This window comes from Coregonus lavaretus (assembly GCF_964263955.1).
Source record: "Coregonus lavaretus genome assembly, chromosome: 17".
In the NCBI taxonomy this organism is placed as follows: domain Eukaryota; kingdom Metazoa; phylum Chordata; class Actinopteri; order Salmoniformes; family Salmonidae; genus Coregonus; species Coregonus lavaretus.
The window spans coordinates 41,629,747-41,656,792 of NC_140004.1; the positions used below are offsets into that span (position 1 = coordinate 41,629,747).

Genomic DNA, 27,046 nt, shown 5'->3' on the forward strand with positions numbered 1-27,046 from the left:
TAAATATAATTTATATAATTTTAATAAGTTTGCAAACATTTCTAAAAATCTGTTTTTGCTTTGTCATTATGGGCATTGTGTGTAGATTGAGGAAAACATTAAAACAATTTTTTTTTAGAATAAGGCTGTAACTTAACAAAATGTGGAAAAAGTCAAGGGGTCTGAATACTTTCCGAATGCACTGTATACTATACTTCCATTCACTTTTTCAACTGGTACCCGGGACCTTCAGATGAGTCTTGTGAGGCCTGTGGGTGTCCTAGAGCAAAATAACCAACATGTACGTGTTTGTGATGTTGGAGAGGGGTCATATTAGTGTGTAGCCCAAACTGTTCGGACACTACAGACAGAAGTTGGCAGATCGTCTGTCCCAAGGCACTTGTGGAGAACACCATCCTAAGAGTGAGAGTCTCATCTTTCCATAGAGGAGTCATACTAGTTTTTAGGCCAAACCATTCGGACGCTACAGACGATTTTGTGCAAAAAAACGATTTTCAGGATGCCTCATGGTCTGACAAACACCGTAGATGTGGAAGTGAGACATCGGCGGATGTGGTGGATTGAGATGCATCCAATGCAAGACACCAGATATCTCTAGTTTAAACTGACAGATTTTTATGGGGACTTTTTTATTATGCGGAAATCGTCTCTAGGGCGTTTTAAAGGACAGTTTCCTGGACATTGCCAGTGTAGAAATCCCCAAGAATAACCCATGTGTAGCCTACAATATGTATTCAATTTTATTCACACTTAATAAACAAATCAACAAATGTGTTATTATTTTTTTGTTGACAAAAATATTACAGACAAGACAAATTCCTGGCTATAACATGGGACACAACATTACAGTAACATCTACATAAATACATTATCTATATTGTCGCAAGTAGAATCTTTAATTTATTTATGTTAGAAATGTGGATCGTAAATAGATTGTAAGGATGTATATTCACCCCCCTTGGAATGTTTCCTATTTTGTTGCCTTACAACCTGGAATTAAAATGGATTTTTGGGGGGTTTGTATCATTTGATTTACACAACATGCCTACCACTTTTTTTATAGTGAAACAAACAAGAAAAAAACAAGAAAAAAAAAACACTTGAGCGTGCATAACTGTTCACCGCCCCCAAAGTCAATACTTTGTAGAGCCACCTTCTGCAGCAATTACAGCTGCAAGTCTCTTGGGGTATGTCTCTATAAGCTTGGCACATCAAGCCACTGGGATTTTTCCCCTTTCTTCAAGGCAAAACTGCTCCAGCTCCTTCAAGATGGATGGTTTCCGCTGGTGTACAGCAATCTTTAAGTCATACCACAGATTCTCAATTGGATTGAGGTCTGGGCTTTGACTAGGCCATTCCAATACATTTAAATGTTTCCCCTTAAACCACCCGAGTGTTGCTTTAGCAGTATGCTTAGGGTCATTTTTTTGGAGGTGAACCTCTGTCCCAGTCTCAAATCTCTGGAAGACTGAAACAGGTTTCCCTCAAGAATTTCCCTGTATTTAGCACCATCCATCATTCCTTCAATTCTGACCAGTTTCGCAGTCCCTGCCGATTAAAAACATCCCCACAGCATGATACTGCCACCACCATGCTTCACTGTGGGGATGATGTTCTCGGGGTGATGAGAGGTGTTGGGTTTGCACCAGACATAGCGTTTTCCTTGATTGCAAAAAGCTAAATTTTAGTCTAATCTGACCAGAGTTCGTTTCCCACATGCCCTTTGGCGAACACCAAACGTGTTTGCTTATTTTTTTCTTTAAGCAATGGCTTTTTTCTGGCCACTCTTCCAGCTCTGTGGAGTGTACGGTTTAAAGTGGTCCTATGGACAGATACTCCAATCTCCGCTGTGGAGCTTTGCAGCTCCTTCAGGGTTATCTTTGGTCTCTTTGTTGCCTCTCTGATTAATGCTGTCAGGGTTGAGTGTAGAGGTAACGTGGAATCACACGCAGGACACACAGAGATTCGAAACAGATGTCTTTAGTGAAGTCCGAGAATACAAGCCAAACACGGCCACAGGCCACAGGCGAAACATACGCACACTGGTAAGAACCAAAGTAAATGCGCACAACGTGCAGGACTCTCTCAAACAAAACGAAATACAGAGAGCAAAGAACAGCGAACCAACTACTACACGTGACATCGAACAATTACACACAACACCTGACCAAACACAAGAGAACTAAATAGGACGCATAATGAACACTTAACAATGAACAGGTGTAACAAACAGACAAAACCAATCAAACATAGAAACATAGAACGGTGGCAGCTAGTACTCCGGAGACGACGACCGCCGAAGCCTGCCCGAACAAGGAGAAGGAGCAGCCTTGGCCGAAACCGTGACAGTACCCCCCCTTGACGCGTGGCTCCAGCCGTGCGCCGACCCCGGCCTCGGGGACGACCAGGAGGACGCGGAGCAGGGCGCGTAGGATGACCACGATGGAACTCGGTCAGAAGAGACGGGTCTAGGATGTCCCTCCTCGGCACCCAGCACCGCTCCTCCGGGCCGTACCCCTCCCACTCCATGAGATATTGGAGACCCCCCATCCGGCGTCTCGAATCTAGGATGGACCGAACAGTGTACGCCGTAGCCCCCTCGATGTCCAACGGGGGCGGAGGAGTCTCTTCTATCTCATAGTCCTGGAGTGGACCAGCTACCACCGGCCTGAGGAGAGACATATGGAACGAGGGGTTAATATTCTTGTAATCAATGGGCAGTTGTAACCTGTAACACACCTCGTTCAATCTCCTCAGGACTTTAAAAGGCCCCACAAACCGCCGACCCAGCTTCCGGCAGGGCAGGCGGAGGGGCAGGTTTCTGGTTGAGAGCCAGACTCGATCTCCAGGTGCGTACACTGGCCCCTCACTGCGGTGGAGATCGGCGCTCGTCTTATGTCGACGGATGGCTCGCTGCAGATGGATGTGTGCAGCGTTCCACGTCTCCTCCGAGCGCCGCACCCACTCATCCACCGCAGGGGCCTCGATCTGGCTCTCATGCCAAGGTGCCAGAACCGGCTGGTACCCTAACACACACTGAAAAGGGGTTAGTTTAGTGGAGGAGTGGCGGAGAGAGTTCTGTGCCATCTCGGCCCAGGGAACATATCTCGCCCACTCCTCCGGCCGGCCCTGGCAATATGACCTCAGAAACCTACCCACATCCTGGTTGACACGTTCGACCTGCCCATTACTCTCCGGGTGGTAACCCGAGGTAAGGCTCACCGAAACCCCCAACCGTTCCATAAACGCTCTCCAGACTCTGGAGGTAAACTGGGGGCCTCGATCAGACACTATATCCTCGGGTACCCCGTAATGCCGGAAGACGTGGGTAAATAGAGCCTCAGCGGTCTGTAGGGCAGTAGGAAGACCCGGCATGGGAAGGAGACGACAGGCCTTCGAGAACCGATCCACAACGACCAGGATGGTGGTATTCCCCTGTGAGGGGGGAAGATCTGTAACAAAATCCACCGAGAGGTGAGACCAGGGTCGTTGTGGAACGGGAAGGGGTTGTAACTTACCCCTGGGCAAGTGTCTGGGCGCCTTACACTGGGCACACACCGAGCAGGAGGAGACATAAATCCTCACATCCCTGGCTAACGTTGGCCACCAGTACTTTGTGCTAAGGCAGTGCACTGTCCGGCCAATACCTGGATGCCCAGAGGAGGGTGACGTGTGAGCCCAATAAATGAGCCGATCCCGGACCTCGAGCGGGACGTACGTCCGACCCACCGGACACTGTGGAGGGCTAGGGTCGGTGCGTAATGCCCGCTCGATCTCCGTATCGACCTCCCATACCACCGGTGCAACCAGACAAGACTTAGGTAGTATGGGAGTGGGCTCAACGGACCTCTCCTCCGTGTCATACCGCCGAGACAGGGCATCTGCCTTCCCGTTCTGGGACCCAGGGATGTAAGTGATCTTAAACACGAACCGGGCTAGAAACATAGTCCACCGAGCCTGGCGAGGATTCAGTCTCCTAGCTGCCCGAATGTATTCCAGGTTACGGTGGTCAGTCAGAATGAGAAAAGGGTGTTGAGCCCCCTCAAGCCAATGCCTCCACACCTTTAGGGCTTGTACCACGGCTAACAGCTCCCTGTCCCCTACGTCATAATTACGCTCCGCCGGACTGAGCTTTTTTGAATAAAAAGCACAGGGGCGGAGTTTAGGTGGTGTGCCGGACCGTTGTGAGAGAACAGCCCCGATACCGGCTTCAGACGCGTCCACTTCCACTTGGAATGGTAAAGCGGGATCCAGGTGCGCCAGCACTGGAGCCGAGGTAAACAGGTCCTTCAGTCTCCCAAAAGCCCTGTCCGCCTCAGCTGACCACCGCAGGCGCACCGGACCCCCTCCAGAAGGGACGTTATGGGAGCTGCCACCTGTCCAAAACCCCGGATAAACCTCCGGTAGTAATTCGCAAAACCCAAGAACTGCTGCACCTCTTTAACCGTGGTTGGGGTTTGCCAATTACGCACGGCTGACACACGGTCAACCTCCATACTCACCCCTGACGCAGACAACTGATAACCCAAAAAGGAGACAGACTCCTGGAAGAACAGACATTTCTCGGCTTTGACATACAGGTCATGCTCCAACAGCTTCCTCAATATTCGGCACACCAGGGCTACATGTTCGGCCCGGGTAGAACTGTACACCAGACTATCGTCTATGTACATGACTACTCCCTGCCACTGCATGTCCCGGAAAATCTCATCTACAAAGGATTGGAAGACTGATGGAGCATTCATTAACCCGTATGGCATGACGAGATACTCGTAATGACCGGAGGTAGTACTAAATGCTGTCTTCCATTCATCGCCCTCTCTAATGCGCACCAAGTTATATGCGCTCCTGAGGTCCAATTTTGTGAAGAACCGTGCCCCGTGTAATGACTCCGTCATAGTCGCAATCAGCGGGAGTGGATAACTATATTTCACAGTAATCTGATTGAGACCGCGGTAATCAATACACGGGCGCAAACCTCCATCCTTTTTCTTCACAAAAAAGAAGCTCGAGGACGCGGGTGAAGTGGAGGGCCGTATGTATCCCTGTCTCAGAGACTCGGCAATGTATGTCTCCATTGCCCTCTTCTCCTCCTGTGACAAAGGATACACATGGCTCCGCGGGAGCGCAGCTCCTGCCTGGAGGTCTATCGCACAATCCCCCTGTCTATGAGGTGGAAACCGCGCCGCTCTCGTCTTGCTAAACACGAGTGCCAAATCCTCATACTCAGGGGGAATGTGCAATGCGGGCATTTGGTTCGGACTCTCCACCGAGGTCGCCCCTACGGAAACACCCAGACATAGCCCCTCACACTGAGCAGACCACCCCTTAAGAGCCCTCTCTCACCACGAAATAGTAGGATCATGGGTAATCAACCAGGGAAGCCCCAGCACCACCGGATACGCAGGAGAGTCGATCAGATAGAGCTGAATCGTCTCCTCATGACCCCCCTGCGTCTCCATCCTAAGTGGCACTGTGACCTCCCTAATCAACCCAGATCCTAACGGACGACTATCTAGGGCATGTACAGGGAAAGGATTATTTACCGGAAGGAGGGGAATCCCTAACTCTACACAGAATTTGCGATCTACAAAATTCCCAGCTGCGCCTGAATCTACTAGCGCCTTATGCTGGGAACGAGGTGCAACCTGTGGAAAACAAACAGGTATGGTTATGTGTACGACAGAAAGCTCTGGGTAAGTGGGGCGCCTACTCACCTGGGAGGACTCCCCAATGTGTGGCCTGCCTTCTCCTCCACCAGGAGACCCTCCCCAGCACCTAGCCGCGGTGTGCCCTCCACGGCCACAGTTGGTGCAGGGGACGGCCCCCCTCGGGCTCCTTCTCCTCCTTCCTCTAGCGCCAGCACCTCCGAGCTCCATAGGGCTCGGCTCGGAGGTGCTGGAGGGTGGAATGGGCGACCCCCACCTGGGACGCCCGCGGGTAGCGAGCAGGGTGTCCAGCCGAATGGCCATGTCAACCAATTGGTCAAATGATAGCATGGTATCCCTGCACGCCAACTCTCTGCGGACGTCCTCCCGGAGGCTGCAGCGGAAGTGGTCTATGAGTGCCCGCTCATTCCACCCTGCATCTGCCGCTAGAGTCCAGAACTCCAGTGCAAACTCCTGAGCGCTCCTCATCCCCTGCCGGAGGTAGAATAGACGCTCCCCCGCCGGTGGATGGTCAAACACTGCAACGGAAGCGGCGGGAGAACTCCGCATAGGTGATAGTAGCGGCGTCTATTCTCCTCCATTCGGCGTTGGCCCACTCCAACGCCTTGCCGGTGAGACAGGAGATGAGGGCGGAAACGCTCTCGTGTCCCGAGGGCGCCGGGTGTACGGTGGCGAGGTAGAGTTCAACTTGCAACAGAAACCCCTGACACCCGGCAGCGGTGCCGTCGTACGCCCTCGGGAGCGAGAGCCGAATCCCACTGGGTTCCGGAAGTTGGACAGGCGGGCTGACCGATGGTGATGGTGTGGTAGGTGGGGGTGTGGGTACCCCGCTGGTCTCCCATCGATGGAGGGTGTTCATCACTCGGTCCAGGGCGTGCCCGATTTGGTTGATCCTGTCCTTCTGTCCACGAAGGCGCTCCTCGATGATCTCTGTGGGTGCGGGTGCTCCTGCTGATTCCATAGAGATGGTGTGTAATTCTGTCAGGGTTGAGTGTAGAGGTAACGTGGAATCACACGCAGGACACACAGAGATTCGAAACAGATGTCTTTAGTGAAGTCCGAGAATACAAGCCAAACACGGCCACAGGCCACAGGCGAAACATACGCACACTGGTAAGAACCAAAGTAAATGCGCACAACGTACAGGACTCTCTCAAACTAAACAAAATACAGAGAGCACAGAACAGCGAACCAACTACTACACGTGACATCGAACAATTACACACAACACCTGACCAAACACAAGAGAACTAAATAGGACGCATAATGAACACTTAACAATGAACAGGTGTAACAAACAGACAAAACCAATCAAACATAGAAACATAGAACGGTGGCAGCTAGTACTCCGGAGACGACGACCGCCGAAGCCTGCCCGAACAAGGAGAAGGAGCAGCCTCGGCCAAAACCGTGACAAATGCCCTCCTTGCCTGGTCCGTGAGTTTTGGTGGGCAGCCCTCTCTTGGCAGGTTTGTTGTGGTGCCATATTCTTAAAAAATTTTAATAATGGATTTAATGGTGCTCTGTGGGATGTTCAACGTTTTGATATTTTTTTATAACCCAACCCTGATCTGTACTTCTCCACAACTTTGTCCCTGACCTGTTTGGAGAGCTCCTTGGTCTTCATGGTGGCGCTTGCTTGGTGGTGCCCCTTGCTTAGTGGTGTTGCAGACTCTGGGGCCTTTCAGAACAGGTGTATATATACTGAGATCATGTGACATATCATGTGACACTTAGATTGCACACAGGTGGGTTTTATTTAACTATTTATGTGACTTCTGAAGGTAATTGGTTGCACCAGATCTTATTTAGGGGCTTCATAGCAAAGGGGGTGAATACATATACACGCACCACTTTTCTGTTATTTATTTCTTTGAATTTTTTGAAAGAAGTTATTTTTTTCATTTCACTTCACCAATTTGGACTATTTTGTGTATGTCCATTACATGAAATCCCCAAAAAAATCTGTTTAAATTACAGGTTGTAATGCAACAGAATAGGAAAAATGCCAAGGGGGACGAATACTTTTGCAAGGCACTGTATTTATCATTTGCAGACTTACGTAAGATAGGCTACTATTCCTAAGGTGATGAGTAGATTGGATAGCCATAATTTAGGCTAATAATATAACTCAATCACTGTTCGCAAAAAATACGGCAGGGTTCAACGCATGGCTGAGTGTGTAGTGGCGTAGAGTAGGCTATAGACTATATAAGATACAGTGACTTCAGAAAGTATTCACACCCCTTGACCTTTTCCACATTTTGTTGTGTTAAAGCCTGCATTTAAAATGGATTAAATTGAGAGTTTTTGTCACTGGTCTACATAAAATACCCCATAATGTCATAGTGAAATCATGTTTTTCATTTAGCAGACGCTCTTATCCAGAGCGACTTACAGTTAGTGCATACATTATTATTATTTTATCATACTGGCCCCCCGCTACCTCCCTGCCAGCCATTCCCTCACCTACCCTGGGACAATTGTGCGCCACCCCATTGGTCTCCCGGTTGCGGCCGGCTACAGCAGAGCCTGCATTCGAACCAGGATCTCTAGTAGCACAGCTAGCACTGCGATGCAGTGCCTTAGACCACTGCGCCACTCGGGAGGTCAATGTAAATGTAAATGTAATGAAATCATGTTTTTCGAAATGTTTACTAATTAATTGAAAATGAAAAGCTGAAATGAATTTAAAACACAGATTGAACCACAAAGACCAAGGAGATTTTCCAATACCTCCCAAAGAAGGGCACCTATTGGTAGATGGGTAACCCCTTCAAAAAAAGCAGACATTGAATATCCCTTTGAGCATGGTGAAGTTATTAATTGCACTTTGGATGGTGTATCAATACACCCAGTCACTACAAAGATACAGGCATCCTTCCTAACTTGGTTGCCGGAGAGGAAGGAAACCGCTCAGGGTATTCACCATGAGGCCAATGGTGACTTTAAAACAGTTACAGAGTTTAATGGCTGTGATAAGAGAAACTGAGGATGGATCAATAACATTGTAGTTACTCCACAATATTAACCTAATTGACAGAGTGAAAAGAAGGAAACCTGTACAGAATAAAAATGTTCCAAAACATGCATCCTGTTTGCAACAAGGCACTAAAGTAATACTGCAAAAAATGTGGCAAAGCAATTAACTTTTTTTCCTGAATACAAAGTGTAATGTTTGGGGCAAATCCAATACAACACATTTCTGAGTACCACTCTCCATATTTTCAAGCATAGTGGTGGCTGCATCATGTTATGGGTATGCTTGTAATCATTAAGGACTGGGGAGTTTTTCAGGATAAAAAAAATTACGGAATGGAGCTAAGCACAGGAAAAATCCTAGAGGAAAGCCTGGTTCAGTCTGCTTTCCACCAGACCCTGGAAGATGAATTCACCTTTCAGCAGGACAATAGCCTAAAACACATGGGCAAATCTACACTGGAGTTGCTTACCAAGAAGACAGTGAATGTTCCTGAGTGGCCGAGTTACAGTTTTGACTAAAATCTGCTTAAAAATCTACGGCAAAACCAATTTGACAGAGCTTGAAGAATTTTGAAAAGAATATTGGGCAAATGTTGCACAATCCAGGTGTGGAAAGGTCTTAGAGACCTACCCAGAAAGACTCACAGCTGTAATCACTGCCAAAGGTGATTCTAACATGTATTGACTCTGGGGGTTGAATAATTATCTAATCAAGATATATTAGTATATATTAGTTTTTCTGAAGGCACTGTACGTTTCTTCTCCTTTCTTATTGTGTTTATAAACACATTTCATGCAATTCTACTACACTTTATGTCTGGAGACATTAGCAGAATCGTTTTTAAAGAATACAACAAAAATTACAGGGTAGTATTGACCAATAGGCTACTGCTGACACTGACAAACAGATAAATAAAAACGACCTTGTCTTCAACCATCTAATCCAGACCTATGAAATGGGGAGACAACTTGTACAATATGAAGTCCACCTAACCTGAAGGAGCAAAATAATGTCCAATAACAAAGTTTCAAGTGGCACTGACTGACCCAATGATAAAGAGTGAATATGCGCACAGCGCACTCACCTGGGATATGGAAGATGCTCTCCGCTGGTGCCAATAAGATAGGCTACTATTTGCTCATACTGAGAATCATTTTGATAACTAAAAGACAGATTAGAGTATTTTCATTGTCTTCTCTTTACAGCAATAGCCATTTGCTTTCCAAACTATGTTTTCCCGTGACTGTATTTTGAAATATTGTGATATGCCTGGGCATTTTTCAGCTGCTTTTCACTGACAGTCTCAACTCAACAATCATCTATTTGGTATTTGCCGCGCCGGCTACCCAAATGTTGGGCCTTCCAACTGTAGGCTATGCGCTTGTGATTTAAAACAATCCACAGCTTATTTTTTTAAAGAAGCGAATGATCATCTGGGGACAAATTATACTTCCTGGTGTATTAGCCTATTTTGAATGGTTTTATTTATTTCTGTATACACAGGAGTCATTATATAATTTGGGTAATTTAATTAAATGTAGTTTGAATTAAATTGCCTATTGGAATATCCCTCTTCTCTCGTGGTGAATATCAAGAGATCTGGAGGAGTGCTCGCAATAGTCTTGGGAATGGGAACAATATCAAATAAGGAACATGGCATTCTTTCGCCCTCGGCTCGCAGGGCTGCTCCTGCCCATGTCGAACACTTATGCATGCGTACTAGCCGACTAGTCTCGCAAGCAAGACAGTGTTGGGCGCGGCCCAGCGAGTGGCGGCGGCCCTTTCCACCCGCTGGTGCTGGATAGAGTTGAGCGCTTTTCTCTGCGATGGATCGCATTGCTGTCCATTTGCGCTCAGTTTTAATAGGCACAATCTTGTGTTTAATCATTTAATTACAACACCCCTCTCGTTTTTCTCTCACACACACCTTGTGCCTACAAATAAATGTACTCCCCCCAGCAACCCCTACTCAAAACATATTCCTCGGTTATGCTTTCCTGCTACAACCTTTTGACTCCTTTAGTGTGTGTGCGTCACTGCCCAGAGTAAGTGGACTTTGTAGAGCCGAGTGCCTTTATAGTCAGGCTCGACCTGCTGTATATTCCCTATCTAACAATCCCATTACTGTCAAGTGACTAATTATTCTACTGTTATTCGGTGTAACTTAATTGGTATATCACTTTACATAAAACATGTTATCCGAGAAGCCCCTCGCCACGGTACGCGACCCCGCCCACCACACGTTTTCAATTGCTGAGGCTTTCCAGACATATAAGCGATGGGCAGAGCAGGGTTCGTATATTTACATTTTAGTCATTTAGCAGACGCTCTTATCCAGAGCGACTTACAGTTAGTGAGTGCATACATTTTCATACTGGCCCCCCGTGGGAATCGAACCCACAACCCTGACGTTGCAAGCACCATGCTCTACCAACTGAGCTACACGTATATAGCTCAGTATGTTCACCTGGGCATGTTCAGTACAAAACAGTTTTGGAACGTTGGAGATAGAAATACCATGAATAGGACTGACATGATTCCTTAGAATCAGAGGCATGTTTGTTCTACATAATACATTTCTATCCGAATGTTGGCCAACGTCCTTCTGGAATTTGCACTTCCTTCAAAATAAAAGTCCAAAATGTAAAGTGCAACCCCATACAAATAGTGGAATCAAATCTAATCTAATTGTATTCGTCACATGCTTAATAAACAACATGTGTGGACTAACAGTTAAATGCTTACTTACGGGCCCTTCCCTACAATGCAGAGAGGAAGAAAATAGAGAAATAATAGAAAAGTAAAACACGTAATAATTTACATTTTACATTTTAGTCATTTAGCAGACGCTCTTATCCAAAGCGACTTACAGTTAGTGGGTGCATACATTTTCATAATAAAAGTAATAATAGATACACAATGAGTAACGACAACTTGGCTATATACAAGGGGTACCAGTACCGAGTCGATGTTTAGTTGAATAGGATCCCCATTAGCTACTGTACATGCAGCAGCTACTCTTCCTGGGGTCCACATAAAACAAATACATGACAAAGTACAGGACAGTAATAGACAAGAACAACATAAGATATTACATTAAATTCAAAATACAAAAATAAAATAAGAGTTATATATAGGAAAGACACCAAGAGACAACAAAATTACTATTTATACTATTAATATATACATATTTATATTCTTATAGTACAGTTAAATTATATCTTTAGAAAGAGGAGAGGCGCTGTGATACAATGGGTTTTTTTCAAACCGTTTTTTAAAGCTAAACCTGTTTTATTGCCTGAGTAACCTTGTGGCAGAGCATTCCACAATGACATGGCTCTGAACGACGGATTAAATCTGATTTTGGTTTGGGTACCATGAAGAAACCCATAGTGGTGTGTCTGGTGGGGGTATGTACAGTGCATTCGTAAAGTATTCAGACCCCTTCCCTTTTTCGACATTTTGTTATGTTACAGAATTATTCTAAAATTGATTAAATAAACATTTTCTCTCATCAATCTACACACAATACCCCATAATGACAAAGCGAAAACAGGTTTTGTCTTGAGGAAACCTGGCACCATCCCTATGGTGAAGCATGGTGGTGGCAGCATCATGCTGTGGGGATGTATTTCAGCGGCAGCGAATGGGAGACTAGTCAGGATTGAGGTGAAAGATGAATGGGACAAAGTACAGAGAGATACTTGATGGAAACCTGCTCCATTGCGCTCAGGACCTCAGACTGGGGCAAAGGTTCACCTTCCAACAGAACAACGACCCTAAGCACACAGCCAAGACAACGCAGGAGTGGCTTCGGGACAAGACTCTGAATGTCCTTGAGTGGCCCAACCAGAGCCTGGACTTGAACCCGATCGAACATCTCTGGAGAGACCTGAAAATAGCTGTGCAGTGACGCTCTCCATCCAACCTGACAGAGCTTGAGAGGCTTTGCAGAGAAGAATGGGAGAAACTCCCCAAATACAGGTGTGCCAAGCTTGTAGTGTCATACCCAAGAAGACTCGAGGCTGTAATCGCTGCCAAAGGTGCTTCAACAAACTACTGAGTAAAGGGTCTGAATATTTATGTGAATGTGATATCAGTTTTCTATTTAGAATATATTTGCAAAAAAATTTGCTTTGTCATTATGGGGTATTGCTTGTAGATTGTTGAGGAGAAAAAAACAATTTCATTCATTTTAGAATAAGGCTGTAACATAACAAAATGTGGAAAAAGTTAAGGGGTCTGAATACTTTCCGAATGCACTGTACCATACCCCCTTGCGCCTTATTGCTTAATCATAGCAGTCAAACGAGTTAAATCGACATCCATTGATGGAAAATTATCTGGCGAGTGTAAGGGTGAATTATCTTTCCTCTTGCTACATATTCAAATGCATTTATTACGTCATGTCATAGCTCGCAATATTATTTTGAGGAAAACCAAATTTTGCTTCTAAAGTCATTACAAGTTACTGCGATATTCCGCCTTAATTGGCTAGATAACGTTATGGGAAAAGGATTTACAGTATAAATATGCAACTCCTCTCTTGCTGTGGGGAAAAATGCGGGCTAGTTTTCGGGTTGGTTTTTAGTGGTCATTCGGTTAGAAATTTTAGCTCGACCTAGCAACCCTGATTGCTAGAGCGGCCACTAGAGTATCTGGCCAATATAATGGATAATCAGTGTGTGGGGTCCCTATGGTTTTGTCAAGGTAAATGTGGGTGAAATGTCCGCAAAAAGTTAACAACCTTACTCAGCAACTATTTCGAATACCCAGGTTTAGGGATATTAATATTTTAGTGTCTAGACAGTTATGTGAACGTGAGGGACGTAATTACTTTCAATACACGCACCTTAACCCGATAGCCATTTTGTTACGATTGACCCAAAGCTGGGTAAATTCATAACAAAATCGCCAAGATCGGGGCTAGCATGTCAACATGCGGTACTTTGCTGTTGAGAATTAGCTGACTGGTCAAATAAACGACGGTTTACTCATTTGGAGTGACTGGCTGTCCGGCATATGCAATTCTGTCTAGCATTTAATTGCACACTTTTTTGATACAAATCGCAAACCTGTTCGCTGAAAATATTGTGCTCTGCACAAGGCGGGCTGACCTCGAAATGCCTAATTAGACTGCACAAATATAGCAAAGATACTGGTAACTAACCCTGTTACATGGAAAAAGGCAATTTAATTATACTATTAAATTGGTATATGTATAACACAAAGATGTGATAAAATGACTCTTGAAAAATCTGTACAGGTTTGTTTTAGGTATTTTGGTCAGGCGCAATGACGGCCATCTTACTTCTCATGGGGTCTTAACAGATGTAGGCGCTGTTTAGTTCTGAACTGCAAATTCCAAATCGATTGTTTATTTAACGGTTGTTTACATTTGTACTAGCCATCAAATGGCTTCTACTTTACTATCACCGATGGTAGATTATTACAATGATGAAGAAGAACTTGATAGTGTGGACGACGAGGATGATCGAAGCTTAAGGGGAAGAGACTCGGAAGAAGGTAGGTTCGCCAATGTAGCACATTTGTTAGCTAGCTTTAGCTGGCTACACTTGTTGTGATATTTGCTAATAAACGCTAACGTTAGTTTGCTCAAATAGTCTAGTAAAACTAGTGTGACGTTTGTACATATTTTTTGAGAATGAACCCATCCCCATTGAACTGTAAAGTCTACGTTTGCGCTAGCTTGGGTAACTAACGTTAGCTAGCCAACAACACAGGCTTCTAATCCGTGGGGGATCGTGCACCACGACGCGGACGCTAGCTAGTTGTTCGCTAACGTTAGTTAACTGGAGTGTAATCGTGAGTCCAAACAGTTTAAACGAGAGTTTCTATTGGACAAATTCAGGTAGGTCCCTCCCCGTTTCGTTTTTCTTGCTTCGGCGTAATGAAACGCCCCTGTCAAGCAAGCCACCTGTCAGTGTAGATTGGGGAGGAGTTAATGTATTTTTCAACTTTCATGTTTAGCGTCCAAACCTGGCTGTACTCTTCTACAGCAAAACGTTGTCAGGTCAGGTGTGGACAGATAGCGCTAACGTAATAGCTAGAAGAGGGAGCAAATGGTGATGGTAACCGTGCATTGGATTTGGAGTCTCGATTCTGGAGTAAAGTTCGGAACAAACAGGCAGTCATTCTCAGTAAAACATTTGTTATGGTTGACAGAAAGGCTTATCATTTGCTTTACCACCAATATGATTTAATTGATTGTCCTCTTCTGACACTGTCTTGCAACTGTTGGTGTGAAGTATAAGAAACTAGATTTGATTTTGTAATTTCAGCTCTCCTTGCATGGAGTTAATTTTGAGGCCAGCCATGTCATTGCGTCCGTGCTAAGATGCCGATGAAGGTGGTTGTTTGGGACAGCTAAGTTAGTTAGGTTTTAAGGCCGACCAAAGTCGGTCGCGCGCTGATGCAGGCTAATTCCAAATGTCACGTTGCATTTGTGGTGTGAAGTTTGGGAAGAGCTACAGATTAAGCAATGACCCTTACTTATTTTAACTGTATTTGATGGGGAGTTGTGTTAGTCTTGTCAAAGCTTAAGTCAGCCATTCACACTGGTATTGTAACTAGCTAGCAAACGTTAACGTTACGCCGCTAGCCAGTACTAGCTAACGTTAGCTACCATCAGCTGACAGGTCACCGGCAAAACCTTTGGCTTTGAGCTGGCAAACTCAGTAGCTAGCGAGTTAGTCAGATATCTAAAATAGGTAGCTAACTACGTAATCTCACAGAGGCAAAACTCAGAGATTGCATCTAGCTAACAAACTTAAAACCAGTTCAGTTGCCAAGTCTTGAATTAGCCGTTGCTAATAGCTAAATTGGCTGGTTTGACACATCGCACTCGAACTTGGCTCTCATCAACTTGCTACGCATTAGCAACGGGGCAAATGTTCGGCACTCAATGTAAACCCTTTTGTTGCGAATTAGCTGGCTGGTCAACTAAGAAACGACTGTTTACTAATCTGGAATGACTTGACGGTGTGTCCAATTCTGTCTGTAACATTTAATTGCTAACCTTTTGATAGAAACGAGCAAGATTTAGCTGAACGTTTAGCTAGCTAGCTTGCCACCTTGCGTGTGGCTATAGCTTGCTTCCTAGCTATTTTAGCCTACGACATAACATTCACATTTATCAGAGGACCTCGTTTTACTTTGTGTTAGTTTAGTTTTGTGTAAGTCTAAAGGGAAATGGCTGGTAACGCACTCATTGGTGATCCAAATAAAGGTAACTTGGCTGAGTAGCTACATATATCAGACATGTATCCTACTACTGTTTCCAGCTTGTCCTAAAATTACTCATTTAATTGACTTGGTTATTGAACAAATTGTTCTGAAAATGTTTTCTTGGCATAGGCCCTATGTCATATGATATTGGTGAACTGTTGGCCTACTTACTGACGTTAGCTTTTTTTTTGGCCCTTTTTCAGACACAGAAGATGCCAGTGAAACTGACCTGGCAAAACATGACGAGGATGACTATGTGGAAATCAAAGAACAGTGAGTGTTGTCCACCAAATGCACAGTTACACTGGATAGAATAGATGTTGACATGGATCAAATGGGATGTTCAAAATGTAGCCTGGTCTTGAAGGACTCAATTTACAGATTTAGTAGTTGGTTGTGATAATCATGATGTTTTATTTGGTTGCAGGATGTACCAAGACAAGCTGGCGTCATTGAAAAGGCAGTTGACGCAACTCCAAGAAGGTAGTGTCTCTGTTTCTAATTATCCTCACTGCTTTTTTATGAATTAAGCCTGTCCTATAATCCATGAATTATCCTCCCTGCATTAACAATCAATGTGATTATCAATGTCATATATCTCAACACGTGCTGAAGTAGCAGCTGAGCAGACCTTTATCGTTTTGCACAACTGCTATGATGGCGCCTCAGAGGTGGTGCTCTTTGCATTGAGAGACTTGTTGGATTAGAAGTTAGGTGTATATGCTGTGTTTCATAAAACTCTTCCCTGCAGGAACACTTCAGGAGTACCAGAAGAGAATGAAGAAGCTGGACCAGCAATACAAGGAGAGACTCCGTAATGCTGGTAAGAAAATAGCACTGTTGTTGCATAGGATCACTGTGCTCATCGCTAAATGGCTCCCTATTATAGTGGACTACTTTTGACCAGGGCCCATAGGAAATAGGGTGCCATTTGGGAGGCACTCACTCACTGTTCAGTTGTTGCCACATGGAGATACCTCATTCTGTATCATTTGATCTTGAACACCCAAAGAGTGTACTGCCTTGTTGAGGGAGCAAGCTTGTAAGCGTTTCACTGCACCATTTATACCTGCTGTGAACAGTGTACGTGACGAATACAACTTTTTTTGGGGGGGGTTAGGTTTTATGCTGCAAGTCAATGTAGCTCAGTTGGTAGAGCATGGTGTTTGCAACGCCAGGGTTGTGGGTTCCATTCCCACGGGGGGCCAGTATGAAAATGTATGCACTCACTAACTGTAAGTCGCTCTGGATAAGAGCGTCTGCTAAATGACTAAAAATGTAAAAAATCAAATAAAATTGACAGTCAGGGATTAACTGACGATGCAGTCAACATGCGCGTTAACATTGTATTTGATCTGTTTCTTTCCTATAGATCTCTTTCTCCAACTTGAGGTAAGACATGTTTGATATTATTACCTAACATGGAAATTCTATTGAATTCTTCACCTGCGATTTAATGTCCTATCCACACGAACATCTCTGGGCCTCCCGTCAATCTCTTTCCCCCTCTGTCTTCTCCCCTCTCTCTCTCTCTCTCGCTCTCAGACAGAACAGGTGGAGAGGAACTACATCAAAGAGAAGAAGGCGGCGGTGAAAGAGTTTGACGATAAGAAAGTTGAGCTGAAGGAAAACTTAATTGCCGAGCTGGAGGAGAAGAAGAAGATGATAGAGAATGAGAAATTAACGATGGAGCTGACAGGCGGTAGGAGAATCACTGAGAAAGATCAGATGACAGGGAAATCTGTCCCTCCTCTCATCTCACTTTCTCCGAGAGGCGGTGTGGGGATAAAAAATAATGATGGGTGTTGGTTGTTTTTTTGCAGAGGAGGAAGACTATGTAAGCTAACTTATTTTATCCTCTGTCAATACAATGGAAGTGTTTTGGAGATGAGGGAGAGTTGCAGATTTCATGCTAATCGCTCAATTGAAGATCTCGTTTCAGTGCAGTAATGTTGTTATAACCTGTAATGTCATATACATGCATACACATAGTTTATTAGGTACGCCACCCAGTTCACAAAAATAGTTTGCTCCTATATAAAGCAGGCATTGAGGCATTCAGTTACTGTTTCATTGAACGTTAGAATGGGCAAAACGAGTGACCTAAGAGAGAGGGTGGTATGTTCGTTGTTGCCAGACGCACTGGTTCCAGTATCTCAGAAACAGATGGTCTCCTGGGCTTTTCACACACGACAGTGTCTAGGGTTTACCGAGAATGGTGTGACAAACAAAAAAATCCAGTCAGCGGCTGAAAAACAAATGATAAGCCCAAACCAGATGGGATGGCGTATCGCTGCAGAATGCTGTGGTAGCCATGCTGGTTAAGTGTGCCTTGAATTCTAAATAAATCAGCGTCACCAGCAAAGCACCATCACACGTCCTCCTCCATGCTTCACGGTGGGAACCACACATGCAGAGATCATCTGTTCACCTATTCTGCGTCTCACAAAGACACAGCGGTTGGAACCAAAAGTCTAAAATTTTAACTAATCAGACCACAGGACAAATTTCCACCAGTCTAATGTCCATTGCTCGTGTTTCTTGGCCCAATAAAGTATCTTCCTCTTATTGGTGTCCTTTAGTAGTGGTTTATAATATAATAATAATAATAATAATATGCCATTTAGCAGACGCTTTTATCCAAAGCGACTTAGTCATGTGTGCATACATTTTTACGTATGGGTGGTCCCGGGGATCGAACCCACTACCCTGGCATTACAAGCGCCACGCTCTACCAATTGAGCTACAGAGGACCTTCGCAGCAATTTGACAATGAAGGCCTGATTCACTCCGTCTCCTCTGAACAGTTGATGTTGAGATGTCTGTTACTTGAACTCTGTGAAGCATTTATTTGGGCTGCAATTTGAGGCTGGTAACTCTAATGAACTTATCCTCTGCAGCAAAGGTAACTCTGGGTCTTCCTTTCCTGTGGCGGTCCACATGAGAGCCAGTTTCATCATAGCGCTTGATGGTTTTTGTGACTGCACTTGAAGAAACTTTCAAAGTTCTTGACATTTTCCAGATTGACTGACTTTCATGTCTTAAAGTAATGATAGACTGTCATTTCTCTTTGCTTATTTGAGCTGTTCTTGCCAATTTGAGCTGTTCTTGCCATAATATGAACTTGGTCTTTAACCAAATAGGGCTATCTTCTATATACCACCCCTACCTTGTTACAACACAACTGATTGACTCAAACACATTAAGAAGGAAAGAAATTCCACAAATGGACTTTAACAAGGCACACCTGTTAATTGAAATGACTACCTCATGAAGCTGGTTGAGAGAATGCAAAGAGTGTGCAAAGCTGTCATCAAGTGTTATTTCATAGTTTTGCTGTCTTCACTATTCTACAATGTAGAAAATAGTAAAGATAAAGAAAAGCCCTGGAATGAGGAGGTGTGTCCAAACTTTTGACTGGTAGTATAGATATATAGAAAAAATCTCCATAACATTTGAGTTGTAACCCCCCCCCCATTTGCCCTCCAGAACAGCCTTAATTCATCTGGGCATGGACTACAAGGTGTCAAGCGTTTCACAGGGATGCTGGTCCATGTTGACTCCAATGCTTCACACAGTTGTGTCAAGTTGGCTGGATCTCCTTTGGGTGGTGTACCATTCCTGATACACACTGGAAACTGTTGAGCGTGAAAAACCCAGCAGCGTTGCAGTTCTTGACACAAACTGGTGCACCTGGCACCTACTACCATACCCCGTTCAAAGGCACGTAAATATTTTGTCTTGCCCATTCACCTTCTGAATGGCACACATACACAATCCATATCTCAATTGTCTCAAGGCTTAAAAATCCTTCTTTAACCTGTCTCCTCCCCTTCATCTACACTGATTGAAGTGGATTTAACTGTTGACATCAGTAAGGGAAAATAGCATTCACCTGGTCAGTCTGTCATGGAAAGAGCAGGTGTTGTTAATGTTTTGTATACTCTGTACATATACCAATATATATTTATCTGTGTTCAATATATATTTATCTGTGTTATACCCACATGGGTGTCAGCCATAGAATTACTAGAATGTGCATCCCCATTTAAGTCGATGTGCAATGACCGATGAACTAGTAATGCTATTTATACGGTGTCGGGTGCATGGCAGGGAGCTCATTCCCTATTACCCCTGTGTAGATTCCATGGAGGTGAAACCCATCATGACCCGGAAGTTGAGGAGGCGGCCCAACGATCCAGTCCCCATTCCAGACAAGCGGAGGAAACCTGCACCTGATATCCTTTACTAGAAGTCCAATCTCTCTGCTGTCTTGTCTACAGCAGGGTTGATCCAAGTTAGGCACTGTGGAGATCTGTCAATCTTCAAAAGAATCTCGTCTTGACTGATTAGTTACATGTACATTTTTTTCCCCATTTTCACAGGGTTGTTAAAACTTACCGGATACAGTTGTTACCCCTTTACAGAAATATATAATACAAATTATGAGATGAGTTGTCCTTAACACTCCACACCTCAGCTAAACTATTTGCTAACAGATGACCAGATCATGGAAGATCTGCGAATACTGAACAAGCAGCTGAAGTCCCCCAAGCGTCCAGGTATGTGAGCAGTCAATTTTTTACTACTCTTAGGATTGTTTTGTTTCAGTTAGTCTAAATGCCATCAAGCCAAAATGAGGAGAAATCAAGTTATTATACAGGATTTCTGTTCAGACTACAATAAAATATGTTAAGTTTAGATATATTATTAAACATCAAGACCTCCCGGGCGGGCCACGTTTTAGTAAATTAACTATTTACTTTAAAATCACTAGACTGATTTAGTTTCTCACGCCATGTTTTCTCCCCCAGTGTCTCCGTCTTCTCCAGACCAAATGCCCACCATTCCAATGGAGTCCCCCTCACAGCGCTATGAGGCACGCATCGAAGAGGGAAAGCTGTACTACGACAAGAGATGGTACATGCATACTAATTATCTTCCTTTTTCATTTGGCTTATTACACCGCTTAAAAAGCACAGCGAAGAGGGGAGTTTCGTTGAGGATCACAGTCATACTTTTAAAAAGATTGTTACTTTTATTGTCTGCTGTTGTGGTTTATCGCTGTTTAATAAACTAATAACATTGGTCTAAACATAAGACCTACTAAATTGGTTCCTTATAATAGAATACTGAGCATTTTAATTCATGATGCGGTCGACTTTTATTTGCCACTAGATGGCGCCACACCCTTATAAATCCTCCTGCTATACTTACTGAAGAATTCTTGGCTTTGCTGATATGTCTGTTAAAAGACTTAAAAACAAGATTCTACAAATGGTAATCATGTTTGTAGTATGTTTATAGTAACATTCCCTCTGCCCAATAGGTGATATTTCATATTAACCAATGGGTGGCTGGAATGTCGGCCAGGCAGGCTCATTCTACCTGTCACCATGGAATTACATTACATTTTACTAACATGGTTTTGGCATAAAGCGCAGTATGCCGTTTGGCGATAGTTCCACAGTCTGACAGAAATGACAGTGTTTGCTTGGATGGGATAATCTGTCCTCTACCCTTTGGGTAAAGAGTAGCTCTCTGCATAGGACATCACGCACCAATTAATAATTCCTTTGAAGAGTGGAAAATGTGAAATGTGCTCCTGTGATATTACAAATGGCTTTCCATGACTTTCATGTAGCCTTTGATAAATTCTGAAGTGAGAGAGGTGGGGCTCAGTTGAGTGAACACTGAAGTGCTTGCTGCTATCAGTCTCGCTGCCAGTCTCACCAGACCTAGGCTAAGAAAGGCTGAGGGGAGAGGATGGGAAGACTCGATAGCCATGGTTGAAACCACATGTATTCTTCTTTCTCCCAGTAATTACAGTTCATTAGTGTGCTTGTTTGAAAGCAAGACAGCTGAAGCAAGCATGTTCTTCAAGAAATATACCTTTTCTAATTCTGTCTGTTCCAACTGTCACTCCTTTCCACTTACCTCAGGGGGACTCTCTCCTCAGCCACAATCAAAGACTACCTGGTTTTCAGACATTTTGTTTCTCTCCATGACAGCATTGTCAGATTATCTATTTAATGGAATCTTTAAGGGATTGTGTGCTCGAGGATATTATCCTATAGGTATAGAAGTCCTTATCTGAGTGGACTGATTCCTCCTTTTACCCCTCACCCAATTCCAGAGGGGCTCATATAATATTAAATGAGCTACATGTAATATGTTCTTGGTTTCTGAAGGACACTGCTTAGAAATGCCTGAAATTGCTACAGACTGCAATGTAAGATAAGTATCATGAACCAACAAGCATTCATTTTCCAGGATGTGAGGAAATGTTATGTTGCTAATGTTTTGTGCTATTTGTAGTTTGTGTTTATCTTGTGGTGTTCCCATCAGGTATCATAAGAGCCAGGCCATCCACCTGGAGTCCAAGGAGAACACCAAGATCAGCTGTGTCATCAGCTCAGTGGGAACAAACGAGGTGGGTTTCAGTTCTCCATTTCCACAGCTACAGTGCTATGCTTGTACCACTTAAATCCATTCTATCCTAGAGGGATGCATGACTTGCTAGTATCGTGTTGTGGTGGTCGTAGTAGTCTGTCCGAAGTGCAGTGTAAGTATTGTGTGGGTGCTATGGTATTTCTTTATTTAACCAGGCAATTCAATTAAGAAACAATTATTATTTACAACATGGCCTCCTGTGGGGACGGGCTAAAAATAAAATGAGAAAACGGACAACAGACAGACGACACTGGAAGCAGCATAAATACAACAACAAACTGTGTGTCTGTGTGAAGTTAAACAACATGCTTCCTTACATAAGGCAATGCAAACTAGTGACATGGGGTGACCAACTAGAAACAACTACATGTCTCAACAACCTGTTCATCTATTTGTCCTTTGAACTCCTCCAGGGACACCAGGTCCTGGAGTTTTAGGTTGGCTTGGAGGGAATTCCAAGACCAGGGGGCTGAGTAATAAAAGGACAATTTTTCCATGCTCGGTTCTAATCTTCGGGACTCTTAGCATAAAATAAGATTGAGATCTGAGCTTGCATGCGTTTTCATTTCGAGCTAGAAGAGAGGATAGATACATTGGCAGTTTTCCTAAAATTGACTTAAAAACATTTAATACAGTATATAAATTGTGGAACGTCCTTTTGTTCTGAAACTCCTGATATGATGAGCATCATGCCACTTATTATACGGAGGCTCTCTCTTTAGAGTAAATGACCATAATGGGGCCTATTGATTGGGTTTCCCCTCAGATCTGGGTGAGGAAGACCAGCGACAGCACCAAGATGAGGATCTACCTGGGACAGCTACAGAGAGGAGCGCTTGTCATCCGACGACGGTCGGCAGCGTAGAAACGACACCATGCCCCTTCCCAGTGTCTCTTCATCCATCCATCCATCCATCCATCCATCCATGCCTTCAGCATCCTTCTTGTTCCTTTCATTTTGTACATGCAGTATGTTGCTTCCCCCTCATCATCATGTTTCTCCCCCCATCATCATGTTGCTCCTCCTCATCATCATGTTGCTCCTCCTCATCATCATGTTGCTTCCCACCTTCATCATGTTGCTCCCCCATCCTCCCTACTGTGTGCCTGAGGAAGTCTGCTCAATGACTTTGTGGTTTTTCAATCAATCAGGACCACTGGAGGGGAAGAACGATGCATTCTGTCAGTAGCCATCATCAAGCACAGGTGGAAGCCATTTTTCCTTGCAGGTTTTGTCTCAAATAGCCCTTTAGGCAGTTGAGGAGACCTGGAATGAATGGATAGCCTTGGTATAGCAAATGTTGTCATGGCTGCACTATGCCTTGTTATAGACTTAGCTGTCCAATGCGCTCAGATCTACACAAGTGCTTAGGGGCTAAAGGTGGACGTTTGGCTTGGTCGTACATGTCTGCCTTTATATACCTAACATGGTTCTGTAACAGTTTCCGTCAGCTGTGCAACTCAGCATAAATCATGCCATGTTTTCTAGGAGGAAAATGGACACAACATTTCTCTTCATCTTGACATTGGTACTGTTTTTTCTGCTTCTGGTCAATTAACCTTTTTTTTCTTCATAATATATTGGATTTACTTTTAAGGTTTTAATTTTGTATCTGAATTATTGACATTAAATGAGTTCAGTTTAACCAAATGTGGAATACATCTGACGTGGCTAAACTGATTTTGCACATGGAAGGAAGATGAACAAGTCCCTCCTATACTGTAACATGGCCAACAAGTCCCCCCTATACTGTAACATGGCCAACAAGTCCCCTCCTATACTGTAACATGGCCAACAAGTCCCCCCCTATACTGTAACATGGCCAACAAGTCCCTCCTATACTGTAACATGGCCAACAAGTCCCCCCTATACTGTAACATGGCCAACAAGTCCCCCCTATACTGTAACATGGCCAACAAGTCCCCCCTATACTGTAACATGGCCAACAAGTCCCCCCTATACTGTAACATGGCCAACAAGTCCCTCCTATACTGTAACATGGCCAACAAGTCCCCCCTATACTGTAACATGGCCAACAAGTCCCCCCTATACTGTAACATGGCCAACAAGTCCCCCCTATACTGTAACATGGCCAACAAGTCCCCCCCTATACTGTAACATGGCCAACAAGTCCCCCCTATACTGTAACATGGCCAACAAGTCCCCCCTATACTGTAACATGGCCAACAAGTCCCCCCTATACTGTAACATGGCCAACAAGTCCATTATTTACCTGTTAACTCACAACACCTCAGTTCTAAAAACATGATTGTTGAGATGGAGCCAGCAAGTCTCCCAGCAGTACCCTCCAATCTCCTTCCACGTGGCTACCCTCTCACCTACCTCTCTCTACCAATGTCACACTCTGGATCAATTGGCCCTGTGCATTAGTCTTCCCTTGCCAGGCGCAATATGCATCAACGTCTTTACTGCCTTTTTGTCTTGTGTCTCCGTCATCCCCCTCGGCTGAACTCAACCTGATCAGAGGTTTCAGTTTCCCTCTCCTAATGACACGGCCTGCTCCAGATGATTACTCCTGGCTTTGAAATGAGCCTGTAGTAAATGGATCGTTGGTTTTAACCCAGGATTGACCTCTGGTTGTGGATTGTGGTGGGGTAGCGATGCTAATGGAAGAGCGATTACATATTCACAGTAATATTGGCAGTCAGAGCTTCTAGATGGGTCTATCTCTTTCTCTCTGGCTCTCTCTGCATCATCAGTCACAGGTCTAACTACTGTAGGTGTCTGAATCATCAGTCACAGGTCTAACTACTGTAGGTGCCTCTGAATCATCAGTCACAGGTCTAACTACTGTAGGTGTGTCTGCATCATCAGTCACAGATCTAACTACTGTAGGTGTCTGAATCATCAGTCACAGATCTAACTACTGTAGGTGTCTGAATCATCAGTCACAGATCTCACTACTGTAGGTGTGTCTGCATCATCAGTCACAGATCTAACTACTGTAGGTTTGTCTCTGAATCATCAGTCACAGATCTAACTACTGTAGGTGTGTCTGCATCATCAGTCACAGATCTAACTACTGTAGGTTTGTCTCTGAATCATCAATCACAGATATAACTACTGTATGTGTCTGAATCATCAGTCACAGATCTAACTACTGTAGGTTTGTCTCTGAATCATCAGTCACAGATCTAACTACTGTAGGTGTGTCTGCATCATCAGTCACAGATCTAACTACTGTAGGTTTGTCTCTGAATCATCAATCACAGATATAACTACTGTAAGTGTCTGAATCATCAGTCACAGATCTCACTACTGTAGGTGCCTCTGAATCATCAGTCACAGGTCTAACTACTGTAGGTTGGTCTCTGAATCATCAGTCACAGGTCTAACTACTATAGGTGTCTCTGAATCATCAGTCACAGGTCTAACTACTGTAGGTGCCTCTGAATCATCAGTCACAGGTCTAACTACTGTATGTTGGTCTCTGAATCATCAGTCACAGGTCTAACTACTATAGGTGTCTCTGAATCATCAGTCACAGGTCTAACTACTGTAGGTTGGTCTCTGAATCATCAGTCACAGGTCTAACTACTGTAGGTGTCTCTGAATCATCAGTCACAGGTCTAACTACTGTAGGTGTCTCTGAATCATCAGTCACAGGTCTAACTACTGTAGGCGTCTGAATCATCAGTCACAGATCTAACTACTATAGGTGTCTCTGAATCATCAGTCTCAAATCTTATTATCATGTGTCTGCTTTCCAGACCAAGCCATTTTAATTTATCCTTAATAATCAATCATCCCTGTGATTTGCAGATATTTCAGAGCCAAATGTAATGGGGGTTTTGACTGAGCAGGAGTGTGAATATTGCCATTCCACTGCTGTATTACTGACTTCGTCCATTCTTCTCTAAATGGATGTTCTCACCTGGTTTCACATCGTTTTAGAGTAGAAGTGCTGGATCAGGTCTCTCCCTGTCTTATTCGTTATGATCTGAAAGGAAAAACTGATCCTAGATCAGCACTCCTACTCTGAGACGCTTTGTTAATATAGAGCTCTCCACCACAGAGCTCCTCATACCAGAATGATGTGTCACCAACATAGGTCTGTCCCAAATGGCACCCTATTCCCTTTTATAGTGCACTACTTTTAACCAGAGCCCTATGTCACACTGTAATACATCTCCACCTCTTACTAAGCATCACACTCCACATGCTCTCTCCTCTCCTCCACCTTAAACACCTTTCCAGTCAGATCTGGGTGTGTAAACGTCTGATAAAAGTCTTGCCGCTTTCTGTGATGAAGTCCTCCCAAAAACCTGCATGTGATTGCTGCTGATAGCACACACACACCTGGCTCGGAGGGAGACAGACCGACATGGACACTTTGGTAGAGGAGGACACTGCAGTGTAAAGTCAACATGTCTAGAAGCAGGAGGGGTTTGATGTTCTTTGATGAATAAACGATGTATAGCCAAGAGTGTGTGCGTGTCAGTTGGGGGGAACACTCACTGGAGTCATTCTGCGGGGGGGGGTTAATGCTTGTGTGCATAAAAGCCCTCCCAGGGCATCAATAAAATCCCCCACATTCCACCAGCTCCACCCTCCAGCAACCTCTTCCTGTGCTTTCCTCCTCTCCTTAAACGGCATTGGCTCCACCCTGTGTGTGTGTGTGTGTGATCAGCACATCAATACATGTCAGGTAGGCCTAAAGCTGCTTCTTGT

At 44.3% G+C, this 27,046-nt stretch overlaps 1 protein-coding gene across 2 annotated transcripts; it reads left to right on the forward strand.

The window, feature by feature from the left end:
• The first annotated feature begins 13,999 nt into the window (after positions 1 to 13,999).
• On the forward strand, positions 14,000 to 23,877 carry LOC311144827 (sin3 histone deacetylase corepressor complex component SDS3-like). Of its 2 annotated transcripts, none has more exons than XM_084180975.1 (11): positions 14,000 to 14,178; positions 16,104 to 16,173; positions 16,328 to 16,383; positions 16,652 to 16,723; positions 17,273 to 17,292; positions 17,446 to 17,602; positions 20,043 to 20,138; positions 20,376 to 20,462; positions 20,715 to 20,820; positions 22,249 to 22,333; positions 23,120 to 23,877. In XM_084180975.1, exons 1-11 carry the CDS (start codon positions 14,067 to 14,069, stop codon positions 23,216 to 23,218), a joined length of 960 nt encoding a protein of 319 aa, XP_084037101.1. In that variant the 5' UTR covers positions 14,000 to 14,066; the 3' UTR covers positions 23,219 to 23,877. The 2 variants fall into 2 exon arrangements, with proteins under 2 accessions (XP_084037101.1, XP_084037102.1); XM_084180976.1 differs by lacking the exon at positions 14,000 to 14,178 and adding an exon at positions 14,654 to 15,901.
• The last annotated feature ends 3,169 nt before the right edge of the window (positions 23,878 to 27,046 follow it).